Source organism: Bubalus kerabau, chromosome 1 (genome assembly GCF_029407905.1).
Source record: "Bubalus kerabau isolate K-KA32 ecotype Philippines breed swamp buffalo chromosome 1, PCC_UOA_SB_1v2, whole genome shotgun sequence".
NCBI classification, from domain to species: Eukaryota; Metazoa; Chordata; class Mammalia; order Artiodactyla; family Bovidae; genus Bubalus; species Bubalus kerabau.
In genome coordinates this window covers 250012378-250025280 of record NC_073624.1, presented here as the reverse complement: position 1 = coordinate 250025280, position 12903 = coordinate 250012378, and the positions used below count along the sequence as shown (strand labels likewise).

The 12903-nt window shown below is 52.4% G+C and overlaps 2 protein-coding genes across 2 annotated transcripts in view; both read right to left on the bottom strand.

The window, feature by feature from the left end:
• The window catches only part of RARS1 (arginyl-tRNA synthetase 1), a 198172-nt gene that overhangs the window by 64904 nt on the left and 120365 nt on the right, over positions 1 to 12903 (bottom strand). The gene's annotated exons all lie outside the window — the stretch shown is intronic.
• Positions 1 to 12903, bottom strand: part of WWC1 (WW and C2 domain containing 1) — a 158179-nt gene that overhangs the window by 27063 nt on the left and 118213 nt on the right. Inside the window, exons 10-15 of the mRNA XM_055562748.1 lie at positions 10564 to 10653; positions 9321 to 9850; positions 5551 to 5659; positions 5122 to 5202; positions 4378 to 4464; positions 3377 to 3569 (exon numbers count right to left, since the gene is read on the bottom strand). Coding sequence (XP_055418723.1) covers positions 3377 to 3569; positions 4378 to 4464; positions 5122 to 5202; positions 5551 to 5659; positions 9321 to 9850; positions 10564 to 10653 — 1090 coding nt within the window. The remainder of the gene's footprint in view (positions 1 to 3376; positions 3570 to 4377; positions 4465 to 5121; positions 5203 to 5550; positions 5660 to 9320; positions 9851 to 10563; positions 10654 to 12903) is intronic.

Here is a 12903-nt window from a genome sequence, read left to right as displayed (position 1 = left end):
GAGAGATGGTGGTGGTCAGGAGCATGGGAGAAGTGGCTGGAATCTGGAGATCTTCTGAAGGCAGAGCTAGGAGTTCCTGAAGGACTGAATGTGGGGTACGAGAGGAAGAAAGGGGTCCAAGACAACCCTGTGGTCTCTGGCTTGGGCAATGGATGAATGAATGGGGTTGCATTCATTTGAGACAGTGAAGACATGGAAGGAAAGCTCAGGGGTGTGCTGTGGACACATGATTGGTGATGCTGACTGGATATGCAAGAAAAGATGGAAGAGACAGTGGACGTACAGCACTGAGATGAGTGGGGAGGCCCAGGATGGCGCTATTACATGGAATGGTATTGAAAAGCCGGGGATAGGACAAGATCAATGAAGCAGTGCATGCAAGGAGAAAAGGGGAGGAGAGCAAGGCCTGAGCCCTGGGGCCCTTGGAAGGTGAGAGGTCAGGGAAATGAGCAAGAATCCACAGAGCAGACAGACAGGGAAGCCAGTGATGGGAGAAGGCGGCCAAGAGAGTGAGTGGTCCAGGAAGCCAAGTCAGGGCAAAGGATGTTGAGGAAGATGGAGTGAGCAACTGAGCCAAACACTGCAGACAGGCCAAGAGACACGAGGATGGAGAGAGCTGGCCACTGGATTCAGCAATGAGGAGGTCCCCAGTGACCTTGATGAACACATTTTTGGTGGAATGATGAAGGCCAGAGCCCACATAATCTGAGATGCAGAGAAAACACACACCTCGTTCATATGTTGCTTCAGAGAAAACAAAAGAAGTAATGTAGTAGCTGGAGGAAGAAATGGGGTAAAAAAAAAAATTTTTTTTTTTTTTACAGCATGGGATTAATAACAGCATATATATGGAGAGGTATATCAATCTAGTGGAGGAAGGAAAACTGGCGACAGAGCAGAACGGTGAAGATGACCTTGAGCGAGGATGGTCATGGATGGCAGTGCGGAGGGCCCACCCTGAGCTCTGGGCGGAACCACAGAGCCTGCAAGAAGAGCTAACTGTGGCGGGGCAGCTGTGGGGGCTCTCTTCTGGTTCCTTCTACTGTTCCAGGATTGGGTATAAAGCAAGGGCCTCAGCAGAGGGAGAGTAGGGTGAGGAGAAAGGAGAGGATGAGAATTTGGTGCTGTGTGTGTTTTTCTCCAATTGCGTGGGCAGACAGGAGGGGAGAGTTCACTTTGACAGGGCTGGGGTTTTGCCAAGTGTGGATGGCAAAGTGAAAAAGGAGCAAGGGAGGGTTATAATGGTTAGCTCTAGGGTATGAGTGGGCCTGGGCAGTGGGCTGCCTTTACAGAAGCTGCACAGTTGAAGGGTGAGCAACCAGCAGCCGGCTGGAAAGCCTGTGACCCTGTGATACCACCATAAAGTGACTGTGGAACTGCTGCCCATGATATTGCGGAGGGCAAGACACATATTCCATCCAAACCCATAATCCAGTAGGGTAGTGTGATGGCTCCCAGGTAGCACAGTGGTAAAGAATCCACCTGCCAATGCAGGAGACACCGGTTCAATACCTGGGTTGGGAAGATCCCCTAGAGAAGGAAATGGCCACCCACTCCAGTATTCTTGCCTGGGAAATTCCATGAACAGAGGAGCCTACAGTCCATGGGGTCGAAGAGTTGGACTTGACTGAACAACTGATCACACACACTGTGATGGTGACATAGGAAGTTGGAATCTGTGTTCAAATCCAGACTTCTCTACCTACCTACTGGATGACCTGAGCTGGTTCATCAGCCTTTCTGGGCTTTGATCCCTTATACTGCTTCCCCGTTGTGAGGATTAAATGAGATACTGCACTCAAGTTCTTAGCCCAGAACTAGACACACAGACGCTGCTCAGGATGAGTACTACTCTTCTTGCCCGGCTGGTTACGTGGCCCAAAACAGACCAGGGTGCCACCAACTCAGCAGTGCGGGGAAGCAGTTGGTGGGAGCTGACAGCCCTTCCTCCATGCATCTCCCTTCCATGCCTCCGCCAGCCACCAAAACACGACAGCCTGACACTCCATGTCCCCACGGGACATGGGAGACGGAGGCTTCCGGCTGGCCGTGGATGGAGACAAGCCACGGTGGGATGAGCACTTTGGCTGCTGCCATGGCAACCAGCAATGGCCAGACTTCAATTAGGAAGGAGGAATAAAAGGGCTCCAATTAGGAGGATAAAACAGGGTTGAGTCTCTTCTCATTTAGGAATGCTCAGGGCTGAGGAAACGCTTCACTGGAGGGGCCTGGATTTGTTTTTTTGTTTTGTTTTTTATTTTGTATTTAATTTCTATTCTATCCTTTAGAAATTAATATTATAGAAATAAATAAAGACGTATATTTTTGGGTGTGCCATGCATCTTGCAAGATCTCTGTTCCCCAGTCAGGGATTGAACCTGGGTCATGGCAGTGAAAGCCCAGAATCCTAACCACCAGGCGACTGGGGAATTTCTTGGAGGCTGGATTTGGAAACGCGTTCTGCTCCATCCTTCAGCAGCACCCACCCTGCTTGCCAAATTCTTGAGTCACTGTCTCATGTTTTGGGTTCCTCCAGGGAGCACCGTGCTGACCCAGAGAAAACTCCAGGGTCTGACATGGGTGCACCAGCCTACGTTCTAACTCTACTCTAACCTTGAGAAAGTTCTTTGTGCCTCAGTTTCCCCACTGGTATAATAGTATGGTACCTAGTTTATAAGATTTGTAGGGAAGATCAACAGAAATAATACAAGTATGGAGTTCAGTTCAGAGCCCACGATATAAACTGCATCCAATTAACACAAGCTGTTGTATTACTGCCAGTAATAATAACAATATAAATGGCAAAGAAGCTGTTATAACCCCAGCTGAGCAGAAAGGTGATGGGAACTGATTTCCAGTGAGAACCAGTGTGTGCAGACACTTCATTTCTTTACATCCTTGCTACGGGGACCAGCAGCACCGGCACTGCCTGCGAGCTTGAGAGAAATACAGAATCTTGCTGCCCAGACTTGATGCATCAGAATCTGCATTTAACCTGCATTTTAACCAGGTAACTTGTGTGCACGTGAAAATTCTAGGGGCACTGGTTTAGCACTTTATTCAGTCCCCAGAGAACCACCTATGAAGTAGTCAGGGTTAGCTGGTTTTACAGATAAGGAAACTGAGACAATTAAAGCACCTTAGGCCACACAGTGGGGAAGGCTGGTGGCTCAGCTTCAGGCACAAGGAAGGGATGAGGCCCTGCAACTCCACGGCAGATAAAGGAGCTCCCTGCTCTCTCTCCCCTGCTCCCAATAAGTCTACCTAGAACCCACGAAGAGCTGGGCTGATACCACAAGCTATGTTTGCCCCAAGCCTTCTCCCTCAAGGTGGATCAAGAAGGACAGAAGGCTGGACAGACAGACAGAGCTCTCACCAGGCACTCCTCCAGATGGCACCTGTCGGTGGTACAGACGTCGACTCTTAAGGTCTTCTGGTGGAGGGCTGGGTAGGACATGGACACCCAGAACACCTCGTTGAACACCAGGGTGTCCGCAGCATCCAGGGGCCGGGTCCGGAAGAGGCAGGTGGTGCTCTCGGAGCACGGAAGGAGAGCCGCTCGGATGTTCCTAGAGGGGCAGGCAAGCATGACAGCCAGGGTCAGGTCGGCCTGGGTCGGGGGCTCAGGCCTTAGGCTACACAGCTGCTGCAAATCCCCCAGGAAGCCACAGAGGACAAGAGTTTGTCATTTCCCCAGTCGCTGTGTGTCCAATCTCGTCTGCCTTCTGTTTGGCCTGCTTTCGGGCTTGCCTTCCTCCTTCCCACATGTCACACCCCAGGCGCTGGCCGGGTGCAGACCACAGAGACAGAAGCTCATACTGATGCTCTCAAGGCCTAGCAAAGGAGGGGCACGGAGGCAGATGAGCTCAACGAAACATAAACCCGTCTGCACCAGGCAGAGCTGAGAGGCAAACAGTGCAGGTCTCTGCTGTATTATTGGCCGTAGGGTTAACACCCATCACAATCTGCCCACGAATCACGCTGATGGGAACTGGCTCCTGAGAAAGGCAGGCCAGGCTCTTTCTGCACGAAACACTAGCGCGTAGAGCAGACAAAAGGGGCCATGACTTCCTCCTTCACCAGGCTTCAAGTTCACAAGGACAGGGGTTTGTTCGCCACCCCATTCTTAGTGCCGGCACCTGGTCGGGGCTCAGGACGCATATGGAAAGCTGTCTGGGGCTCTCCTCTCTATACCGAGCACGTCTGGCACCCTGCCTACACCCACGCTCACGGCCCCGACACTGCGCATCATGGTGCACTAACCACCCACAGCGGTCTAGGGGGCCCGTGGTCGGAGCAGGGCAGAAAGGAGAGTGTTCCCTGCGATGGGCATAGAGGGCGAGAGGATGATACACAGTCCGTCAGCTACACACTCACACTTTCTGGTCTTGCTGCAGCAACAAAGCAGAAAGGTTGCTCAGCTGGATGATGAATATTGCAAACTGCTTATTCTTCTCATCATACCTGAAATGAAAAGGGGGCATACAGAGCACCTGTTGGTAACACATTTATCTCTCTCTCCCTTAATTATCACGGACGGAGCTGCTGACTGCTCTGGGACCGTGGGGAGCTGGAGATCACAGACCCAGTGTTTGCAGCCATAGGTTTGCAGACACAGGTCCAGACCTGTCAGTCTGATTTTTTTAAAGGGAAGCCAGAGGTTGTGTAAAATTTCCTGAGAGCTAAATGTAGGCAATGAATTTCTATTTAAAAATAATCAAGACCATTCCCCATCAAGAGATGAGCAACAACAGGAAATCTAGGCTGTAGCCCCCGAGGGGTTGACTTCAGTCCAGATGAGATTATAAGACAAAAGCTGTAGTAACGATGATGACCAAACACACCAAGAGGCAGGCGGTCTTGGTCCCTGCCTGGCTTGGCCGCTGCCCAGCTCAGTGATACTGAGCAAGGTACAAAGTCTTTAAACCTTGTTTTTTTCTCTTTTGTGAAATGGGGAGCTGGGAGGCATAGAAAGAGACCCCCACCTTTAGTTAGGAGCCCACAGCTGTCAGCGGGGCCTGCTGGTTCTGGAGGAGGGTAAATGCTGGACATGAGGCAGAAGGGGGAGGAGGGGACCCGGTGCAGACCACGCCCCTCTGCCCCGCTCTGCCTTCCACTTACTTCAGGGCGACCTGAACCCGGGTGGCACCCACTGCTTCTGATTCATCACTGTCGAAAGCAGCGGCTTCCGAGACACCTAGCCTGGAAGGCAACACGGGGAAGACAGAGAGAGAGGGTCAGGCTGGTCTGCAGTAACCTGGGGCCAAAGTCATTTTCCAGAGACAGGGTTCTCTCTGGAAGGGAGCAGCAGGTTCTTGAGGAGGAAGGTTTGGGTCTACTGAGCCTCCCTGGGGACCCTGCCTGCCCACACGACTCTAGATCCCTCTCTCCAGGGGGCTGCTCTTTCCCCAATACTTGTTCCCTGGCCACACGCCCCGTGACGGCACTCGGGGAAATCAGCAGTCTCCCAGATGTGAAGTATCTCTAGCCCCCCACCCTCCTGTGGGTTCCTCCCACACGCCACAGGGGGCCCGGGACTCAGGGACCCACCTCTGCACGGAAGCCTCATACACACCACTGTCTCCGGCCACGGATTCATCTGACACGGCAGCAGAGACACAGGCCACTTTCAGGCCGCACCCCTGAGCCATATTCACAGCTGGAGGAAGAGAGGGGGGAAAAGGCGGGCTTCAGAAATCAGGATACTGCCATCCCAACATGTACTGTGGATCCCCTGTTGTTTTAAGATGGTCCCACCAAAATCCTACTATCTCTGACCTTTACAGCAAGGTCCTGCGTGTTTTGGGGTGAAGGAAAGGGTGGCAGAGGAGTCTGTGTCTAACATCTCAGACTCCATAGGCAAACCACCTGGGTTCAAATCACACACTGCTTTACGACACTGGGACGCTGCTTTATTCCCTCTAGGCCCTGCATTCCCTATCTGTAAAATGGGGATAATAACACCTACTTTGTTGGGAGGACACAAGGAGATGATATAGAGAAATCCTTAGTATAGAGACTGGGGCAGGGGCAGGGCCCTAGAAACCTGTACTGCTATCCTTAGTTACTATGACTACCATTCCCATCACTACAGTGATGCCTTCCAGATCAATTCCTACACACTTGGGACAATAACACAGACCCTGGGCCCTTGCGGGAGGACAAGAAGGGGAAGAAGGATTTAAGCACTGGCTCTCCTACTTGCCTATCCCACTGCACTCCTAAGTCAGCTCATCTCCCCTGCCCTTGACAGAGGCCCTCTGAAGTCTGTGACCTGAGACTCAGACTCAGCACACGCTGCACATTCCTTCCCTCCCCAGGTAATGGGCGCTGACAGTGTGCCAGGGCCACTGCCAAGTTGAGAGCTGCCAAGATGAACAGGACAGCGCCTGACCTCCACGCAGCACAAGAAAGACAGAATCAGGTGTTCCAACCTCAGGGCCAGCACTTCTGAGCACCTGCTGTGTGCCAGGCACATGGGTGGGGGATGGGGGTGGGGGGTGCGCTGGCTGGGCTAGGGGATGGTGACCGTGAGCCTGGCAGAGGCCAAGGGGCCATCTGGGTGTGGCTTTCTCAGCCTGCATCCCACATCTGCAGCCCTGGAGCCCTCCTGCCTTCAGACCCACCCCGCTCCACCCTCCACAAAACCACTTAAGGAGATTAGTTTGTCTGCTGACTGAACAGTGGCACTAATCACATAACCTGCTTAGCGTCTGAGCTCAGCCTGGCAAGGCTTCTGGAGATGGCATGAAGAAATGCCAGCCTGGGACGTGAGCGGTCCCTGGCTCCCAAGCTGCACTGACGCTGTGGGGTGGGGGTGAGGTGGGTTGGGAGGTAGGGGAGGGGTTGCTCCCCACACCCCACTGGAGTCCCAGCATCCCTGATCCAGCTGATCACAGCCCTTAGACAGGGAGCACCGGGAACCCTTCTTGAGCCTCATTAGAGGTTCCGCCTGCAACCCCTCCTCTCCAGGGAACAATTTTCTGAAGCTTTCCACCTGCTGCAGTAGGAAGCCTGTTTTTATTTTTGTTTGAGAGGACTCGGCAAGACTGCCTTCCTGATGAGGGAGCCCCAGGGATCTCCCGGCTCTTCTTCTAAGGAAGTGGCTGGCATGCACCCAGCAGAGCCTTTAATTAACCAGGAAATCGTGTTGCTTCTCCCTTGCTCCCAGTGCCCCTTGTAATCGAAGGAACTGATATTTCTGGGTGCTGCAGCTGCCCCCGCCCCCATTCCTGGAGCTGAGAGGGGTTGAGCTTCTAGCTGGCTTCATGGGAGTCAGAAGCAGACCTTTGCCGACTAGGCGGTCCTGAGGCCAGTCCTGACTCTCCTGCCTTACCGCAGTGACACTGACCTCAGACAAGTCACTTAACCTCACCGAGTCTCAAGCCTTTCAGTCTGTAAGATGAGGATAAAATCAACACCCACCTCATAGTGTTGTTTTGAGGTTTACATGAATCAGTATGTGCAACAGTGCCTGTATCCTGTACACCTGAACTTAATAAATCATCCTGTTCAGTCCTGACTTTCATATGCGAGATGGGGTCAGTGAGCGTCAGGGGTATCTTAGGAATAAATACACAGAGCTGCCTCATGTCCTAAGGGGACCGTGGTGATAAAGAGGTTGGGCGCTGGGGTCAGAAAAACCCAGATTCCAGTCCCCACTTCCCCACCTGTGATCCCACGGACGGAGGAGCCTGGTGGGCTGCAGTCCATGGGGTCGCTAAGAGTCGGACATGACTGAGCGACTTCACTTTCACTTTTCACTTTCATGCATTGGAGAAGGAAATGGCAACCCACTCCAGTGTTGTTGCCTGGAGAATCCCAGGGACGGGGGAGCCTGGTGGGCTGCCGTCTATGGGGTCGCACAGAGTCGGACACGACTGAAGCGACTTAGCAGCAGCAGCACCTCTCTGAGCCTCTGTCTCTCCATCTGTGAAATGGGTATTATAATGCTGCTGCTGCTAAGTTGCTTCAGTCGTGTCCGACTCTGTGCGACCCCATGGACTGCAGCCCACCAGGCCCCTCCGTCCATGGGATTTTCCAGGCAAGAGTACTGGAATGGGTTGTCATTGCCTTCTCCAGAAATGGGTATAATAGAAGGAGCCTATTTCACCATATCAAGCGCATTGCTCACCACATCAATGCACCCCAATAAATATTCACCATTATAATTTATTATGTGGTTGCTGTTACAGATGAAAATTTTTCTAATAAACCTTGGCTGTCATTATTGGCATCATCTTTTACTTTGAAGCTTCTGACCTGAATCTCAGTCTAGACTACACTGTCCTTTTTGACCTCATAACAGGAGTGATCTTTTGTCATTCCCTGGCTTCAATCACATGGATCCTTGCTGCAACTAGCATAAAATGTAAACTCCTTACCTTACACAATTCGTTCTCTGCCTGATTCTCTGCCTTGTTGGTGACCCCCTACCTCTGGTCTTTCTTGCAGCCCCTGTTTCAGCCTGAGACACTTTGCTATTGCTTCTTTCAAGGCTGGCTCTTTCTCACTGTTCAAGTCACAGTTGAAATGTCACCTTCCTTCACCACCCAGCCTGAAATGGCAGCCCCACTCCAACCTGAAAGGCTCCATCACACCCTGTTTTATTCTCCTCCTAAGTGCTTTCCCCTGATCTGCTTGTACAGTTATTATTTGTGCCTTCATTTGCATGCAGGCTTCATGCAACCAGGATCTTATCTGTCCTCCACACTGTATCCTCTAACTAACCCACATGGCCTATCTGTCCAATGAAAGAATGAATGAATCCATATCCACCCATTAAGACATAGTTTCCATAGGTACTTAGTATCTGTTGCATGAATGAACCCACCATGGAAAAACCCTTTGCTCAGGGTCTGCTGCTGCTGCTGCTAAATCGCTTCAGTCGTGTCCAACTCTGTGCAACCCCATAGACAGCAGCCTACCAGGCTCCCCCGTCCCTGGGATTCTCCAGGCAACAACACCAGAGTGGGTTGCCATTTCCTTCTCCAATGCATGAAAGTGAAAAGTGAAAGTGCAGTCGCTCAGTCTTGTCCGACTCTTAGCGACCCCATGGACTGCAGCCTACCAGGCTCCTCCGTCCATGGGATTTTCCAAGCAAGAGTACTGGAGTGGGGTGCCATTGCTCAGGGTCTGGATGACAGTAAACACGTAATAAATACCTACTGCATGAATGAATACATCGATACACCGTGTACAGACCTGGTAGGTAGAAAGCAGTAACTGTTGCCCGTAACTGTCACAATTATCACTGGGGTCAGAACTTGGTCCTGAGCACAGCCCCACCTCCCTCCCTCCTGGGATGCGGTGCTCTCTACCTTGGCCCAGCGGCTTGCCCTCCGGGCCGGGTTCCTCCAGCCGGTACCTCTCCCGCGTGCTGCTGCCGAGGCTCAGCTCGCAGAGAGCGGCACTCAGCTCGGGGTCTTCAAACTCCAGGTTGCTCAGGAAGGCTTCCCCAGCCAAGTCAGCGATGAGAGGCGAGCAGGGCGGGGATGGGGAGGAGAGCGAGGAGCGGGGGGACAGGGAGGTCATGGACTTGGGGGTGCCCGATAGGGAGCGCAGGGCCTGCAGGCGACCACCCCCCTCCGCCTTCTGGGTCTTGGCCACTTCGTCCTCGTGGATGGTGGTGATGCAGCCAGAGGGCCGGAAGCCCGTGGCCCCCTCCAGGAGCAGGAATTCCACCTTGTTCTGCAGCTCCGAGTCCAGCTGCTCGAATGGGTCATAGTAGAGGTCGGTGAAACTGGCCGAGGCAGAGGAGTCCAGGCTGGAGGCGGCCAGAGAGCCCCGGCTGGACGTGAGGGACCCCGGACTGCTGCCGGAGGACAGGCTCTGCATGCTGCCAGAGAGGCTGGGGATGGGGGAGCGGAGGACACTGAGTGGGTGGGCCTCCTGGAAGCTCCCCGGAAAGCACTCAGGACACACTGTTTCACTAGACCCCCCGATGGTGCCCAGGGCAGACCGTGCACCCCCGCTTCACTGAAGGGGACATCCTGAGAAGGCCGGCAGAGTTGGGATTCGAACCCAACCCAGCTGCCTTCTGAGTCCACTTCCTCCTGTTTCTCAAACCTCCACCAGCTGCACTCCATTTTCCTATTTTTCCATATTTGAATCCAATGCCAAATAATGAGGCTTAATATTTTTCTCCAAATCAACTCACTTTTTAAACATTAACATAGTTTTCTTCAAAAGGAGCCTTTATATCCTAAGTGTAACTTGAAAAGCCCTGTCAACTGATAAAAATATCTGATGAAAAAAAAATGTTGTGATAAAATTCTGGCCACTCTGCCTTGCGAGGCCCCGGCCTGAAGCCAACCCCTTCTGTGTCGTGCAAGTTGGGTGGTAGGGGTAAGGGATCTGAACGAGACTCGCTAGCACCCGACTGGGGCCTTCTGCAAGCTGTCAGAAGGACTGAGGAGGCTGTGGTCTGGGGAGGTGGAGGACCCTGCCCCGGGCCATACCTGGCCCAGCACAACCCCCCCTGGACCATCCACAGACCTGCTGTGCACTCAAGCATATCTGGCCATCCCCCGGGGAACACTTACCCCACTGCCCACCACTCACCTCTTCAGCTGGGAGTGCAGGGCTGCAACCTGCCGGGTGGCTTCCTCCAGCTCTCTCACCAGCTGGTTCCTTTTACTGTTTAACTTCAACCTGAAGGGAGGGAGAGAAGGCATGAGGGGGAAGCCCTGGGGGATCCAGCCTCCATCTCCCTGAGAGAGGAACCGCAGGCATATACTCATGACAATGTCCACAGACCTACACACACACACAGGAATATCCTGGGAGCATTTTACTATGATGTTTGGAGAGATATGGTCTCTATGTACAATGTTATAGTAACTGCTATATGCATTGCCTGCTATATACCAGGGGCTGACTAGGAAACTTATGTTGTTGTTCATTAGTCACTAAGTCGTGTCCGACTCTGCGACTCCATAGACTGTAGCCTACCAAGTGTCTCTGCCCATGGGATTTCTCAGGCAAGAATACTGGAGTGGGTTGCCATTTCCTCTTCCAGGGGATCTTCCCGATTTAGGGATTGAACCTGTGTCTCCTGCATTGGCAGGAGGATTCTTCACTGAGGAGCCACCAGGGAAGCCCTGATGTTGCCTTAAATCATTTGCACAATAACCCTTCTTGGTAAGAATTTTATCATCTCACTTTATGTATGGGGAAGCTGAGGCTCTTAGAGCTAAATAGTTTACTTAAAGCTAGAGAGTTAATGGCAGAGTTAAGACTCCACCCAACCATCCCTTCCTGTGCTGCGCACAGGTGCACAGAGAGAGAAGATCACGTGAAGATGTGTAGATGACCATGTGCAGACCCAGAAGCCAAGGAGAGAGGCCTCAGAAGAAACAACCCTGCCAACACCTTGACTTTGGACTTCTGGCTTCCAGGACTCTGCGGAAATACTTAATACATTTTTGTTGCTGAGGTCACCCCGTGTGTAGTATGCTGGTTTGGCAGCCCTAACAAACAAATGCACCATCTTAGGGCAAAATATAAAGGGGACAAAAAAAGGTAGGGTCCACGACCAAGCTCTGAGTCTAAACAGCATCTCAAGGCTGAACAGGCAAGAAGCAGTCAGCAAAGGAGCTTGAGAGAATGGTTCCAGAGCACCTGGGGAAGATCCTGGTGAGTGTGATGGAGCATCACAGAGCCCGGGAGCAAAGGCCTGCACCCAGGCATGCTGACAACGATGCTCAGTTCTGCAACTCCCTTCCTGAGGGCAAAATCCTTGGGTTTTTATTTTTATTTTTTTGGCCGGTACAGTGCAGCTTGTGGGATTTTAGTTCCCCAACTAGGGATCAAATCCAGACCCTTTTAGTAGTGAAAGTGTGGAGACCTAACCACTGAACAGTCAGGGAACTCCTGGGCTCAGGAATATGCATCTCTTCTTTTTTTTTTTTGGCCACACCACTCAGAATGTGGGATCTTAGTTCCCTGACCAGGGATTGAACCCAGGCCTCAGCAGGGAAAGTGCCAAGTCTAACCATTGGTCCACCAGAGAATTCCCTGGAATCTGCATCATTATTACCTATCCAGGTGACTTTTTGGGCACACTGCGGTTTCCAAGTTGCTTCACTAGTTGGGGATTGTAAGGCAGGAGCTGTGCCTCGCTCTCCCAGCCCCAAGCACGGTGCCCACAACATGGACATGTTTGAAAAGGCATCACTGAAGGGAAGACTCCTCCCCAGCTGACACAGGGAAAGCTCCTTTGCTCTCCTGAAAAGACCCAGACGTTCAATCTCCCTTGGGACTCCTCTGGTGGCCCAGAGGTTAAGAAGCCACCCACCAATGTAGGGGACTGCAGAGCAACTGAGTCTATGTGCCACACCTACTGAGCCCAGGCTCTAGATACAGCTCGTGCTCTGCAATGAGAGCAAAGAGAAGCTACCCACGTGAGAAGCCACAACGAAAAGTAGCCCCTGTTCGCTGCAACTAGAGAAAGCCCGGGTGCAGCGGTGAAGACCCAGCACAGCCAAAAAGTAAATAATAGATTAAAAAATAATCTCCCATGGACGGATCTTCATATCCCCTTATGCCATCCTACTGGACGAGGAATGACTGACTCATTGCTCCCAAAGCACAGCCAACCCAGCCTGGGGCCTGAGAGAAAGAGTTAATTCCCATGGAAAAGCTAACCATGCCATCCCTCCACTGACACGGCCCAGGCCCCCAACACAGGCCCTGCCACGAAGACCAGAGACACAACTGGAGAGTGATGAGAGACGGGCAGGATCTGTCACTGGGGAGCTGGGTTGTGAAATTACAGAAAAGACCATGGGAACAGTGGGCGTAGTGGCCTCGGCTTGGTTCTTGGCTGGTTCAACCCCTGGCGCTGTTATTCCAGAGTCCTGCCTGAGGCTGGGGGTGGGGGCAGACAGCAGGCCGGCAGAT